Source organism: Piliocolobus tephrosceles, chromosome 3 (assembly GCF_002776525.5).
Source record: "Piliocolobus tephrosceles isolate RC106 chromosome 3, ASM277652v3, whole genome shotgun sequence".
Classification (NCBI taxonomy): domain Eukaryota; kingdom Metazoa; phylum Chordata; class Mammalia; order Primates; family Cercopithecidae; genus Piliocolobus; species Piliocolobus tephrosceles.
Genome location: NC_045436.1, coordinates 60,596,812 through 60,612,606, shown reverse-complemented (window position 1 = coordinate 60,612,606; position 15,795 = coordinate 60,596,812). Strand labels below are relative to the sequence as shown.

The window sequence follows — 15,795 nt, the reverse complement described above, 5'->3', positions numbered from 1 at the left end:
CGGGCGGATCACGAGGTCAGGAGATCGAGACCATCCTGGCTAACACAGTGAAATCCCGTCTCTACTAAAAACTACAAAAAAAAACTAGCGGGGCTATTTGGCGGGCGCCTGTAGTCCCAGCTACTCCGGAGGCTGAGGGAGGAGAATGGCGGGAACCCGGGAGGCGGAGCTTGCATTGAGCTGAGATCCGGCCACTGCACTCCAGCCTGGGTGACAGAGCGAGATTCCGTCTCAAAGAATAAATAAATAAATAAATAGCACGACAATTAAATGCAATGCATGATCCTGAATCAGATTCTGAATGGAAAAGGTAATTATTTTTTCACAAATGATATTAAAGGAACAACTGGAGACGTTTGTATATGCATTGTCCAGTACCACATCATTGTTAAATTTCGGAATATGATCACTGTGAGAGGTGAACCTGGCTGGGCTTCTGAGTCGCATTAGGACTTGGAGAACTTTTCTGTCTAGCTAAGGATTGTAAATGCAGCAATCAGCACTCTGTGTCTAGCTAAAGGTTTGTAAATGCACCATCAGTGCTCTGTGTCTAGCTAATCAGGTAGGGGCTTGGAGAACTTTTCTGTCTAGCTAAAGGATTGTAAATGCACCAATCAGTGCTCTGTGTGTAGCTAAAGGTTTGTAAATGCACCAATCAACACTCTGTAAAAATGGACCAATCAGCACTCTGTAAAATGGACCACTCAGCACTCTGTAAAACGGGCCAGTCAGTGCTCTGTAAAATGGACCAATCAGCAGGATGTGGGTGGGGCCAAATAAGGGAATAAAAGCTGGCTGCCTGACCCGCCAGCAGCAGGTTGCTCGGGTTTCTTTGCGTGTTGTGAGTGTGTTGTTCTTTTGGTCTTCACAATAAATCTTGCCGCTGCTTACTTGCTATGAGTTGTAACACTCACCGCAAAAGTCTGCAGCTTCACTCCTAAAGCCAGGGAGGCCACGAACCCACCAGCAGAAATGAACAGCTCTGAATGCGCCACCTATAAGAGCTGTAAAGCTCACTGGGAAGGTATGCAGCTTCACTCCTGAAGTCAGCGAGAGCAGAAACCCTCCAGAAGAAACAAACTCCAGACACGTCTGAACATCTGAAGAAACAAACTTAAGATGTACCATCGTTAAGAACTCTTAACACTCACTGCGAGGCTCCACAGCTTCATTCTTGAAGTCAGTGGGACCAAGAACCCACCGGAAGGATCCAATCGACACAATTGTGCTCTAGCTATGTAATGCGAAGTCATTGTTCTGTGAGATGTGTGCTAAAATTATTTAGGGGTAAAGAATCATAATGTCTGCAGGTTACTCCCTAATCATTAATATTTCATCAAAAGTAATAAAATTGTAATTATATAAAGAGGGAAAAACGACAATGTGTTAACAAACTAATCGACCTAGATGACAGGTACAAGGAAGCTCATTTACTATAGCTGTGAGTCTTGGATTTTTTTCAAAATAAAAATTTGAGAAATTCGTATGTATAGGCCGGGTGTGGTGGCTCACACCTGGAATCCCAGCACTTTGGGAGACTGAGATGGGTGGATTGCTTGAACTGAAGCATTTGAAGCCAGTCTGGGCAACATAGTGGGACCCTGTCTCCACACCAAATACAAAAATCAGCCACGTGTGGTGGTGTGAACCTGTAGTCCCAGCTACTCGGAACCTGAGGTAGGCGAATCACTTGAGCCCAGGAGGTCCAGGATGGTCCAGGCGTGACCACACCACTGAACTACAACGTATGTGACAGAGTGGCACTCTTGTCTGAAAAAAAAAAACACAAAAACCAATAAACTCGTAAATGGAATATTCAATAGCCTTGTTAAGAGACAGACATGGTTTGCAAATATCCCTAGCATGTTTTCTTTTATTCCATTTCTCCTTTTACCCACTCTTGAACACTTAAACAAAAAAAAAAAAAATATTTTTTTTTGAGACGGAGTTTCACTCTTGTTGCCTAGGCTGGAGCGCAATGGCACGATCTCGGGTCACCATAACCTCCACTTCCCGTGTTCAAGAGATTCTGCTGCCTCAGCCTCCCAAGAAGCTGAGATTACAGGCATGTGCCGCAAGTCCCAGCTAATTTTGGATTTTTAGTAGAAACGGGGTGTCTCTATGTTGGTCAGGCTGGTGGCGAACTCCCAACCTCAGCTGATCTGCCCACCTCGGCCTCCCAAAGTGCTTGGATTAGAGGCGTGAGCCAATGCTCCCGGCCACTTCATCAAATTTGTAATGATTTGTGAAGAGACACAGTAAAGCTCTAGGAAACGATCCTACTTAAATTAAATCATTTTAAAATTGACAAAATCCTTTCATAGTTCAATAACCTTCTCCTAATTTATAGGTTTAATCAGGCTTTTTGGGCGGGGCATAGTAGCTTAAGCATGTAATCTCAGCACTGTGGGAGACTGAGGCAGGTGGATCATGAGGTAAGGAGTTCGAGACCAGCCTGACCAATATGGTGAAACTCCGTCACTGCTAAAAATACAAATATTTGCCGAGCGTGGTGGCAAACGCCTGTGGTCCCAGCTACTTGGGAGGCTGTGACAGGAGAATCACTTGAACCTGGGAGGCAGAGGTTGCAGTGAGCCAAGATCGTGCCATTGCACTCCAGCCTGGGCGACAAGAGCGAAACTCCATCAAAATAAATAAATTAAATAAATAAATACATTCAGGCTTTCTGATAGTTGAGTTTTCCTGGGGTTGATTTGTTTGTCTGTTTTTTGAGACAGAGTCTTGCTCTGTCACCCAGGTTGGAGTGCAGTAGTGTGATCTCGGCTCACTGCAGTCTCCACCTCCCAGGTTAAAGCGATATTCCTGCCTCAGTCTCCTGAGTAGCTGGGACTACAGGTGTGTGCCACTACACCTGGCTAATTTTTTTTTTTTTTTTTGTATTTATAGTAGAGACAGGGCTTCAACATCTTGACCAGGCTGGTCTTGAACTCCTGACCTCAAGCAATCTGCCCGCCTTGACCTCCCAAAGTGCTGGGATTACAGGCATGCGCCACCACACACAGCCTGAGGTTTTTTTGTTGTTGTTGTTGTTGTTTGTGATGGAGTCTCACTCTGCCGCCCAGGCTGGAGTGCAGTGGTGTAATCTCAAATCCCTGCACTGCAGCCTCCGCCTCCCGGGTTCAAGTGATTCTCCTGCTTCAGCTCCCAAGTAGCTGGGACTACAGGCACGTGGCACCACACCCGGCTAATTTTTTAGTAGAGATGGGGTTTCACCATGTTGGCCAGGCTGGTCTCAAACTCCTGACCTCAGGTGATCCACCCACCTCGGCCTCCCTGAATGCTGGGATTTCAGGCATGAGCCATCGCACCTGGGCGAGTTTTTTTTTTTTATCATAGTAAAATATATATAGCATAAAAGTTACCATTTTATGTTTAATGGCATTGAGTATATTCGCATTGTTGTGCAACCATCACCATTGTCCATCTCCAGAATTTTGCATCATCCCTTACTGAAACTGTACTCATTGAACAATACTTCCCTATTCCTACTGCATATCCTTATATATTCTGCGTATTAATCCTTTGTCAGATATGCAGTTCACAAATATTTCCCCTCTATTTTATTGTTTGCCTTTTTACTTTGATGCACAAAATTCTTTAACTTTGATGAAGTCTGCTTTGTTTTGTGTTCTGTGCTTTTGGCGTCATAGCCAAGAAATCATTTCTGTTTTGATTTTCAAAGTGGTGAATAGCCGTAGGTTTTTTTTTCTCTCACATTTAGAAAAGAAATTAGAATTCCAGTTATTTATCATCTGTGGCATGTGCAACTGACACATTTTGGCCTCAGCAATGTGTAACTTCAAAATGAACATACATAAATTTTTTGTAACTAAATTATCACCGACCCACTTGCTGAAATGTAGTTCCTTTTTTTTTTTTTTTTTGAGATGGAGTCTTGCTCTGTTGCCCAGGCTGGAGTGCAGTGGTGTGATATCGGCTCACTGCAACCTCCACCTCCACCTCCCAGGTTCCAGTGATTCTTCTGCCTCAGCCTCCCTAGTAGCTGGGATTACAGGCACGTGTCACCACGCCCGGCTAATTTTTTTTTTTTTTTTTTTTTTGTATTTTTAGTAGAGACGGGGTTTCTCCATGTTGTCCAGGCTGATCTCGAACTCTTGACCTCGTGATCTGCCCTCCTTGGCCTCCCAAAGTTCTAGAATTACAGACATGAGTCACTGTGCCTGGCAAATGTAGTTCTTCAGTCATTCTTTTCTCAGACTATTTCCTTATATGCTCCAAAACAAATGCCTCAGTTTGTTCTGTTTTGTTTCTGTTCAGGCCTCTTCATTTTGCCTGAGTGTCTTTTGTGAGATATCCACACTGCTGGGCACAGATGTCCTCTACCTGTGCCTGTCTCTGAAGCCTCTAACTTGCTCTCTGGCCAGACGGAGAAGGAGGAAACCTTGCCTCTTCCCCAGCCCTGATCCAGGTGCCTTGAGCTTCCTGGCACAGGTGTCTGTTTCAACTTCCTGCCCCAGTGTGGGCATGGTGCTCGGTCCAGCAGGTGGCAGGAGGAAGAACCATTGTGAAAGGTGTCAAGACTACCACAATAGGAGAAAAAGATTAGAGTTCAATTCCAAATCCAGCAAGGACAGTGGAAATTTATTAATATAACCAAGGAACAGAATGTGAGGTGGGTGCGAGGTCACAGGATGAAAAATTACTTAAGAAGAAACATCAAGGATAGAGGAATTCTTGTTACACTGACTTAACAGGATTCCTGCTAAAGGTAGACCAAGTAATCAGACATCGAAGGTAGGTGCTTCACTCTAAACTGATGTAGTAGGATTCTTGCTATTACTGGGCTATGCAAGCCCAGCAAGAATGCAGACCAAGGTCAAGGGCTGAAGAAGAGGGCTCAGACTAACTAAAGTTTAATCAAGGAGCAAACTGTCATCAGTCTCTTTTTTTTTTTTTTTTTTTTAATTCAAAGAGGGAAGAGTTGCTTTCCGGCGGTGACGACCTACCCACACGAGAACATGCCTCTCGCAAAGGATCTCCTTCATCCCTCCCCAGAAGAGGAGAAGAGGAAACACAAGAAGAAATGCCTGGTGCAGAGCCCCAATTCCTACTTCATGGATGTGAAATGCCCAGGATGCTATAAAATCACCACGGTCTTTAGCCATGCACAAACGGTAGTTTTGTGTGTTGGCTGCTCCACTGTCCTCTGCCAGCCTACAGGAGGAAAAGCAAGGCTTACAGAAGGATGTTCCTTTAGGAGGAAGCAGCACTAAAGGCACTCTGAATCAACATGAGTGGGAAACCATCAAAAAAAACACATTTTGAAAAAAAAAAAAAAAAAAAAAAACAAAGAGGGAAGAGTCAATACAATACAGTGGACAGTACACTTTTTTTTTTTTTTTTTTGGTCACCCAGGCTGGAGTACAGTGGTATGATCATATCTTATTGCAGCCTCCATGTCCTGGGCCCAAGTGATCCTCATACCCCAGCCTCCTGGGTAGCTGGGAGCACAGGTGTGTATTGCTATGCCCTGGCTAACTTTTTTTTTCTGAGACAGAATTTTGCTGTTGTTGCCTGGGCTGGAGTGCCATGGTGCTATCTCGGCTCACCACAACCTCTGCCTCCTGGGTTCAAGTGATTCTTCTGCCTCAGCCTCCCTAGTAGCTGGGATTACAGGCATGCGCCACCGTGCCCGGCAAATTTTGTATTTTTAGTAGAGATGGGGTTTCTCCATGTTGGTCAGTCTGGTCTCGAACTTCCGACCTTAGGTGATCTGCCCATCTCGGCCTCCCAAAGTGCTCGGATTACAGGCGTGAGCCACCAAGCCCAGCTGCCCTGGCTAACTTTTTTATTTTTGTAGAGACAGGGTCTCCCTATGTTGCCCAGGTGAGTCTCAAACTCCTGAGCTCAAGCAATCCTCCCCCTAGGCCTCCTAAAGTGCTGGGATTACTGGCATGAACCACTGTGCCAGGCTCAATTTGATGCTTTTCTTGCAATTCAACATATCAAATAAACATAATTTTTAAAAAAATCTCTCTCTTTACAAGGTGAAAGAATAAATTATTTGAGATTTTCCAGAGGCCCTTTAGGAAATCTCAAATTCCATTCAAAATCAAGATTTCATTTAGAATTTGATTTGGGGAAGACAAAACCGTCAGAAATATCAAAAGGTTTGAGCATTTGAGTAAATAAAATCTATGACACTGTGAAACAATAGCCACCTATTTGACCAAAGTGACAGCAAAAGAGTTCAAAAGTAGGCCAGGCATAGTAGCTCACAAATGTAATCCCAGCATTCTGGGAGGCTGGGAGGACAAGGTCAGGAGTTTGAGACCAGCTTGGCCAATATGGTGAAACCCCATCTCTACTAAAAATACAAAAATTAGCTGAGCATGGTGGTGCGTGGCTGTAGTCCCAGCTACTCAGAAGGCAGAGGCAGGAGAATCACTTGAACCTGGGAGGCAGAGGTTGCAGTGAACCGAGATTGTGCCACAGCACTCCAGCCTGGGTGACAGAGCGAGACTCTGTCTCATTAAAAAAAATAAATAAATAATTCAAAAGTAAGTGTAGAAGATAAAACAACTGTAAAGAAATCATAGCTTTTTTTTTTTTTTTTTTTTTTTTTGAGACGTAGTCTCACTCTGTCGCCCAGGCTGGAGTGCATTGGCATGATCTCGGCTCACTGCAACCTCCGCCTCCTGGGTTTAGGCGATTCTTTTGCCTGAGTAGCTGGGATTACAGGTGCCTGCCACCACGCCCAGCTCATTTTTTGTATTTTTAGTAGAGATGGGGTTTCATTATGTTGACCAGGCTGGTCTCGAACTCCTGACCTCAGGTGATCTGCCCACCTCGGCCTCCCAAAGGGCAGGGATTACAGGCGTGAGCCACAGTGCCCGTCTCATAGCTGTTTTAAAAAGTGAAAAGCGTTGTCTTAAATAATCAAGGACATAATCAAGGTTAACATAAAGCATAGAAAACTACTCTGATAAGACACAAAATCTTGGTTTCCTGGGCAGATCACTCAAAAGAGAAAGATAACCTCTTTCTCTTATAATCTGTTAAGAGCAGACCAATAATCCAAGAAAACTTTGTCATTTTTAATGTAGAGAAAGCTGAATTCTAGTTTCGCATCGGTGTACTTTTGGTGTACAATTTTACTCTTTCTAGTGTACTTTTTTTATTTTTTAAAACCCTTATAAATAAACCTATCCAATCTTAGTCAGCTTTGACCACGAGATAAAATTCCTTTTCCAAGATTCCTTTTCCACAAGCACTCTACGACTTTTTATATCCATTCAGTTTTTGTCCTCTACTTTTTATCTTTCTCATTCTGGAACAACCAGTCATTTTAATCTAGGATAAAATTACTCTCTTTTTCTCTTAACAGAAACACATCTTACATTGCTTGCATGCTTTTTATGCAAAGTTGCTTCTCCTCACCCTCATAATTTCTAGTAGTTTTATTTACATATATTGATTATTATTTTTAACCTTTAGTAACCTTTTTTTTTAACAGAGAAAACTAGGAAGTAGACAATTGTGGATTGTCTGTCACATACCAGCCGTCTGTGGCAGACTAGCATATTTTATGAATATACACCATCCGACAATTTTTATAGGTATATGCTTCTTCATATTACAATTTTCCAATGTGGCAAAAAGAACATGTTTATTAATAGATCCGAATATATTTAGCTTGGCTGTACCATATAAAAATGAGAAACCAGAAGTATATAAAATTAAACTTATGCTTAATAATGAATGTTTCAGTAGTTTATCTTAGAAAAGATCCACGTATTTAATGAATATCTATTATTTAACTTAGCATAACTCTAAGGTTCCAAGTTACCAAAAAGATTTTGGAAACTATTTTCAGGCAGACATATCATTAAACATAGCTAGCCATCATCTCACGTTATTTCTCTGTTAAGTACTTTTATAGTCTACGCCTGTTAAGCAAGTATCACATAAGCAAAAACCTAAAAATGTTCAATACGTCGGTTTTTTGTTTTACTGCTATGCTTGATATGCATAAAGTAACGAATATCAAGTGACTCATTTTTACTACATCATTACTTGTACATTTGTTCTTAGAGTGAACTTATAATTTTTATAATCTTTTTGTTGTTGTTTTGAGCTAGAGTCTCACTCCATTGCCTGGCTGGAGTGAATGGTGTGATCTCCTCTCACCGCAGCCTCGACCTCCCAGGCTCAGGTGATCCTCCCACCTTGGCCTCTGGGGTAGCTGGGACGACAGGCGCACAGCACCATACCTGGCTAATTTTTTGTATTTTTTGTTGAGACAGGATCTTACTATATTGCTCAGGCTGGTGTTGAGCTCCTGGGCTCAGGCAATCCACCCACTTTGGCCCCCTAAAGTCCTGGGATTACAGGCATGAGACACCACACCTGGCCAATTTTTTATAATCTTAAATATCTAGTAAATATAATATTACCTCACTTGACTAGTAACCCCAAGTAGAATAAAAATGAGCATATCATATTTGATGATGAAAATTTTAAGACATACTCGTTTTTATTGTCAATAATACCAAATTAGTCTTATTTATCAAAGATTTACTCAATACATGTGAACTTGAAAAACATTTGGGTTAGTTCCTATATTTCTAAGCGTTTTAGTAATATTAACTTTACTTAAGTATGCATTTATCTCTAAGTCAATTTAAACAGCATTCTTTTATAGGATTTTGGAAATTAATTTGATGGAATGCTGTTTAAATTGACTTAGAGATAAATGCATACTTAAGTAAAGTTAATATTACTAAAACGCTTAGAAATATAGGAACTAACCCAAATGTTTTTCAAGTTCACATGTATTGAGTAAATCTTTGATAAATAAGACTAATTTGGTATTATTGACAATAAAAACGAGTATGTCTTAAAATTTTCATCATCAAATATGATATGCTCATTTTTATTCTACTTGGGGTTACTAGTCAAGTGAGGTAATATTATATTTACTAGATATTTAAGATTATAAAAAATTGGCCAGGTGTGGTGTCTCATGCCTGTAATCCCAGCACTCTGGGAGGCTGAGGTGGGAGGATCACCTGAGGTCAGGAGTTCAAGACCAGCCTGGCCAAAATGGCAAAACCCCATCTCTACTAAAAATACAAAAATTAGCCAGGCGTTGTGGTGCACACCTGTAATCCCAGCTACTCAGGAGGCTGAGGTGGGAGAATTGCTCCAACCCAGGAGGCAGAGGTTGCAGTTAGCCAAGATTGCACACTGCACTCCAGCCTAGGTGACACAGAGACTACGTCTCAAAAAAAAGAGAGAGAGAGAATCAAAATCTGTCCTTTCATCTTTTTTTTTTTTTGGACAGAGTTTTGCTGTTTTGCCCAGACTAAAGTGGCACAATCTCAGCTCACTGCAACCTCCGCCCCCTGGGTTCAAGTGATTCTCCTGCCTCAGCCTCCCAAGTAGCTGGGTGCCTGCCACCACACCCAGATAATTTTTGTATTTTTAGTAGAGATGAGGTTTTGCCATGTTGGCCAGGCCGGTCTTGAACTCCTGGCTTCATATGATTCACTCGCCTCTGCCTCCCAAACTGTTAGGATTACAGGCGTGAGCCATGAAGCCCAGCCTGTCCTTACATCTTAAGAATCAAAATCAAAAGTGCTTCAACAGACTGTCGTTTGCTGCCCTGCTTCAGGAGCCAGACTCATCAACGTGATCCCTAATCAGTCAGGAGTGAAGGCAAAGTCTTCAAAGGTGTACTTGAGGTCTTGGGTGAGCAGTTTTGGGAGTCCATTGATGAATCTGATCCCATTTGAGTCACAACACCATAACGGTTCAGGAAAAAATTATTCTGACACTTGTTACAATGATAAGGAAGACTTTATTCAGGACAATTACAATAGGTATCAAGACTCAATAGAGGAGAGAGAAAGGGCTCAATTCCAAATACAGCAAGGACAAGTGGGGATTTATAACCAACTCCAGAGTTGTGGAGTCTAAGGATGGAAATTACGAAGACGAGACATCAACGGTAGGGAGATTCTTTTTTTTTTTTTTTTTTCTTTTTGAGACAAAGTCTTGCTCTGTTACTGTCACTCAGGCTGGAGTGCAGTGGCACAATCATGGCTCACTGCAGCCTTGACCTCTTGGGCTCAAACAATCCTTTTACCTTAGTCTCCTGAGTAGCTGGGACCACAGGTGTGTGCCACCATGCCTGGCTAATTTTTAATTTTTTTTTTTTTAGAGATGAGGTCTTGCTATGTTGCCCACACTGGTTTTGAACTCTTGGCCTCAAATGATCCTCCTGCCTGGCACTCCCAAAGTGTTGAGATTACAGGTGTGAGCCACCATGCCCAGCCTACAGTAGGGAGATTATTGTTAAACCAACTTAAACAGGGCTCTTGCTAAAGCAGGCCAGGGTGATCAAGTAATAAGGATGGGGGATTCTCTCTAAACTGACTTAATAGAATTCATGATACAACTGAACTATGCAGGCCTGGCAAGGAGGGGAGCCAACACTGAGGCTAATTGAGAGGAGAGTTCAGAGGATTTTTGGTTTTTTTTTGAAACAGGGTCTCACTATGTCACCCAGGCTGGAGTGCAGTGGTGAGATCTCGGTTCACTGCAACCTTCGCCTCCCGGGTTTAAGTGATTCTCCTACCTCAGCCACCCTTGTAGCTGGGATTACAGGTGTGTGCCACCACACTCAGCTAATTTTTTTGTTTGTTTGTATTTTTAGTAGAGACAGGTTTTCACCATGTTGGGCACACTGGTCTCAAACTCCTGGCCTCAAGTGATCCACCCACCTCAGCCTCCCAAAGTGCTGGGTTTACAGGCATGAGCCACCATAGCCCGGCCCATTCAAAGGATGTTGACTAACATTTCATCAAGGAGAGTCTTTGACAGTCCCTACAAGGGGGATCCGTATTTTCATTTTGCACTAGGCCCCACAAATTGTGTAGCCAGTCCTGTACATAGCCCAGGTAGCATGAATACATATATTATCTGTTTCCTTGGGATTCTATTTCCTCAGGCATTAGCTGGCGAAAAGTTTAGCCTGAGCATTCTTCTTGCCACAATCTGGTCTCCGGATCTCCTAGTGAACACATGCTTGGACAAAGCCAAGCACTTACCTCCAAAGAATGATATAATTTTTAGCTATGGAGTAGTTCCAATTCAGTTTATTTAGGAAAATATTTTCTATCTGTGGAGTGACATGGTTCAGTTGATAATGTGCTAATTTAAATGACTAAGCAGAATGTTAACATCTCAGTTCGAAGTATCTGAGTTTGTATAACTTGCTGATTCATGGCTTCTTTTGAAGAATTGGGAATTAACTGGCCTTAGGTTTATATTACTAGGAAGTTTACCAAAGTGTGGTTGGGCATGGTGGCTCACACCTGTAATCCCAGCTACTCAAGAGGCTAAGGCAGGAGAATCACTTGATCCCGGGAAGCAGAGGTTGCAGTGAGCCGAGACTGTGCCACTGCACTCCAGCCTGGGTGACAGAGCAAAACTCTGTCTCAAAAAAAAAAAAAAAAAAGTTTACCAAAGTGAACAGAAATGAGGAGTTGACCTAAGGACAAGTACCCCTACCCAAAATGCAGAAGCAATCCCCCAAATTGCAGTTTTCCAGCTTCAAATACTCAAAGATCCAGCCTCCATCAGCCCATGATAGCAAAGCTTTTGCTGCTGTAATTGTTATACTAAGATTCTTTGATTTTATTTTCGCTAAGCTTTATAGTATGCACTTTTCCTTTGAGTCACACTTTTCTGCCTTTGGAATGTGCCCTTTGCTATGGTTTGAACATGTCCCCCAAAGTTCGTGTGTTGGGAAATTAATCCCCAGTGCAACAGTGTTGGGAGGTGGGGCCTAATAAGTGGTGATTATGATATGAGGGCTCTGTCAGCATGAAGGGGGTGGGTTAGTTATTGTGAGATTGGGCTCCTTATAAAGTGAGTTTGGTCCCTCCTGCTCTCACACATGCTCTCTTGGCCTTCTGCCATGGGATGACATAGTAAGAAGGTCCTTGCCAGATGCAGGCCTTTGACCTAGGACTTCTCGGCCTTCAGAACTGTAAGAAGTAACCTAAAGGCCGGGTGCGGTGGCTCACACCTGTAATTCCAGCACTTTGGGAAGTCGAGACGGGCGGATCACGAGGTCAGGAGATCGAGACCATCCTGGCTAACACGGTGAAACCCTGTCTCTACTAAAAATAGAAAAATTAGCCAGGCACGGTGGCGGGCGCCTGTAGCCTCAGCTACACGGGAGGCTGAGGCAGGAGAATGGCGTGAATCCAGGAGGTGGAACTTACAGTGAGTGAAGATCGCACTACTGCACTCCAGCCTGGGCGACAGAGTGAGAATCCTTCTCAGAAAAAAAAAAAAAAGTAACTTAAAAATAATAATAATAAATTGCCCAGTCTGTGGCATTGTGTTATAGCAGTGGCTCATACCTGTAATCCCAGCAGTTAGAGTTAGCAATTAGAGCGAGACTCCATCTCAAAAAAAAAGGCAGGGTGCAGTGGCTCACGTCTGTAATCCCAGCACTTTGGGAGGCCAAGGTGGGCGGATCACAAGGTCAGGAGTTCAAGACCAGCCTGACCAACATGGTGAAACCTCGTCTCTACTAAAAATACAAAAATTAGCAGGGCCAGGTGGCATGTACCTGTAGTCCCAGCTATTCAGGAGGCTGAGGCAGAAGAATCACTTGAATCTTGAGGGGTGGAAGTTGCAGTGAGCCCAGATTGCACCACTGCACTCCAGCCTGGGAGACAGAGCGAGACTCCATCTCAAAAAACAAACAAAAAAAGAATGGACAAAGGACAGGTCTAGTTTTGTTTAAACAGGCCCCAGGAATAAAGACCTGTTTTTAACTGAAGGCTGCTTTTGAATTAAGTTCAGTTCTGAGAATTGAATTCATTCAGATTAACTCTAGAGACCTCAAGGTTACCAGATTCCTAAAAGCTACTCACCTCCAAGAGACCCAAATCAGGGTAAGCCGGGAAGCTGACAAAGCAACAGAAGTGGATCCTGACTCTAGAAATCCAAAGCAGCTATTCGATCTCTAGGCAACTTCAGTTTCCTCCAGGACTCACATGGAAGCAAGCCAAGTAGTTATTACATATCTAATTCAGTGTTTGAGTGAAATATGAGAGTGATGCATTGGGTTAAAGGGCATAGGAAATCCTTTCAATCACATCACGATGGCTCTTCATTTTATATCCTTTGAATAAGGAAGATTCCAGAAGTTTCCCTCTCAACACAAATCACGATGGCTTCCACGATGGGCAGTGATGCTTGAGAAATGTCATGTTGCTTAACACTCAGACTCTTTGAACTGTGCATCAATGTATTTGTGTAAAATCCGACTATAAGGGCCCTTCATGAAAAAATGTCTACAAACATTTTCATTTTCTTGTAAATAATTACTATAAGAGGAAAAAAAGCAACTAGAAGGAAGGACTTCAGCATCCTAAGTTCTTGTGCCCCATCCAAATCTGCTTTCTAAAGTCTCTATGGGAAAACCAGAAATATCATTTTAATGGCCTGGGTGGGTTCTTGCATTGTAAGTATACAGAGCAGTATGTTGAGAAAGCTTAGTGCTCTGAATCACCCAATGTACATTTATTTAGAGAAGAATAGTTTAGTTTTAATTATTTATGATAATAGCTCTCAGTGCACTAGTAAATGTCCTTTGGTGCATATTTTGTAAAAGTAATGAAGTCTTTGTAATGTGAGCTTTCTCTTCAGCTATAAGCTGCCTTCTTTTTGCTGAAGAACCAGGGCAGCAGAGTATATTCGTGTATAAGTGTGTGTATAAATTACCAGGCTTGAGGTTTAGCAAAATGCTATTGAACTTAATTGAGGATTTCTAAGAATTATTCCTGGATGTACTCACTGTCCCGTCTCCCAGTCATCCTCTCTCACAGCCATAGCCTTAACAGTTTGGCCGGAGAAGACCTCACCATGAGGAAGATGAGCAGCCTGTCTGAATATTTGTTTTTGTTGTTTTCTTTCAGTGTTTTTCTTATTGTGCTTCTTCTGTTGCAATAATCTGTGATACTGTAATAAAACACATAGCTAGAAAGAATATAAATCTATTGTATTTCCCTCTGGCCTAAGTTAAATATACTATAGCTTACGGGTAAGTCTTATTATGTCAAGGAATCTTCTCACCTTTTCTTTTCTTTTTTTTTTTTTTTTGAGATGGAGTCTTGCTCTGTCACCCAGGCTGGCGTGTAGTGGTGCGATCTTGGCTCCCTGCAACCTCCACCTCCTGGGTTCAAGCGATTCTCCTACCTCAGCCTCCTGAATAGCTGGGATTACAGGCACGCACCACTATGCCTGGCTAATTTTCGTATTTTTAGCAGAAACGGGATTTTACCATGTTGGCCAGGATGGTCTCAATCTCTTGAGCTCATGATCCGCCCGCCTCGGCCTCCCAAAGTGCTGAGATTACCAGCGTGAAGCACCGCGCCCGGCGCAATTGCCTTATTTTCAAATGAGATCCTAAACTAATCATAGTCATTCAGACAGAACAATAGTTCTGGCAATGTCAAAATTATCCTCCTGCAGATTAGACATGGCTTCTGTGTGAGTGAAACATACTGACCAATTTTGCTTCTTGTCTCTAGAAAAACAAAATTAGGAGCCTTTCAGACATTAGATTTGAAGTAAATGGACCACCCATGAGTTAAAACCAATGGAAGAAATCAGATAATCTGGAAGGAAATCTGGGGGCTGATTCTTGTGGGACAAATGCAGTGCCTGGTTCCTGAAGCAACAATGCCAGAAGGGACATGTGGGGAACATGTCAGACTGACGGCACCCTGCTCCATGTGGATGGGCACAAAATCGGCAGCAACTTCTAAAATGCGTGGCAATGCCACCTGCCCATCAAGGTTAGAATGTCAGTTCACAGAAGCAACAGAAAAGACAAGATTGATAATGAAAATTGCTTTAACACTTCTTTTCTTTTCTTTTTCTCTTTTTCTTTCTCTCTCTCTCTCTCTTTCTTTCTTTCTTTTTTTTTTTTTTTTTTTGAGACAGAGTCCCACTCTGTCGCCCAGGCTGGAGGGCAGCAGCACAATCTCGGCTCACTGCGACCTCTGCCTCCCAGGTTCAAGCTAATTCTCCTGCCTCAGCCTCCTGAGTATCTGCGACTACAGGCACATCCGACCATGCCCAGCTAATTTTTGTATTTTTAGTAGAGACAGAATTTCACCACGTTGGCCAGGCTGGTCTCAAACTCCTAACCTCAGGTGATTCTCCTGCCTCTGCCTCCCAAAGTGCTGGGATTATAGGTGTGAGCCATTGCACCCAGCTTTAGCATTTCTATCTACAAAGTTTTCTTGTTAAATGGAAGAGGACTATTGCAGTCATCTATTGCCATGTTAACAGATATCCCAAAACTTAATGGCTTAAATCATACCATTTTATTTATTTATTTATTTACAATTCATGTTAAAATCCATTAGTTCATCATGAGATCCCTTCACCAAGATAAAAACACAACTGTATTGATCACCTTTGGAAGATCCTAGGGAAACAACTGGCTAACTTAAAATCTGTTTAGATCCTTTTGTAGTTCATAGGTGTGATAATTGGGTGTTCACGTGCACGTGTGAGATGTGCCACACTCCAGCCTTGTTACAACATCAGCATGTTACCCATCTGACATGAAAAGAACAAAATAAAATTGGGTTAATGGAGAGACAGAATTAAGAATTTATTTTGTCCTTACATGTAAACTACCTGTCAGCCTGATGAAGAAACATTTGTCTACAAAAGTATTTCAGATAATAAAGAAGCAATTTTTTAAATCACCAT

The 15,795-nt window shown here is 42.4% G+C and overlaps 1 protein-coding gene and 1 non-coding gene across 2 annotated transcripts; both read left to right on the top strand.

Annotated features, from left to right (window-relative positions):
* The first annotated feature begins 4,969 nt into the window (after positions 1–4,969).
* Positions 4,970–5,306, top strand: LOC111546275 (40S ribosomal protein S27-like). Its single transcript, XM_023217613.2, has one exon. It carries the CDS (start codon positions 5,001–5,003, stop codon positions 5,253–5,255), a length of 255 nt encoding a protein of 84 aa, XP_023073381.1. The 5' UTR covers positions 4,970–5,000; the 3' UTR covers positions 5,256–5,306.
* A 10,235-nt stretch (positions 5,307–15,541) lies between these two features.
* On the top strand, positions 15,542–15,645 carry LOC111546296. The gene has a single exon (XR_002732718.1). It is a non-coding gene; the product is annotated as a small nucleolar RNA U13 (small nucleolar RNA).
* Positions 15,646–15,795: the final 150 nt, after the last annotated feature.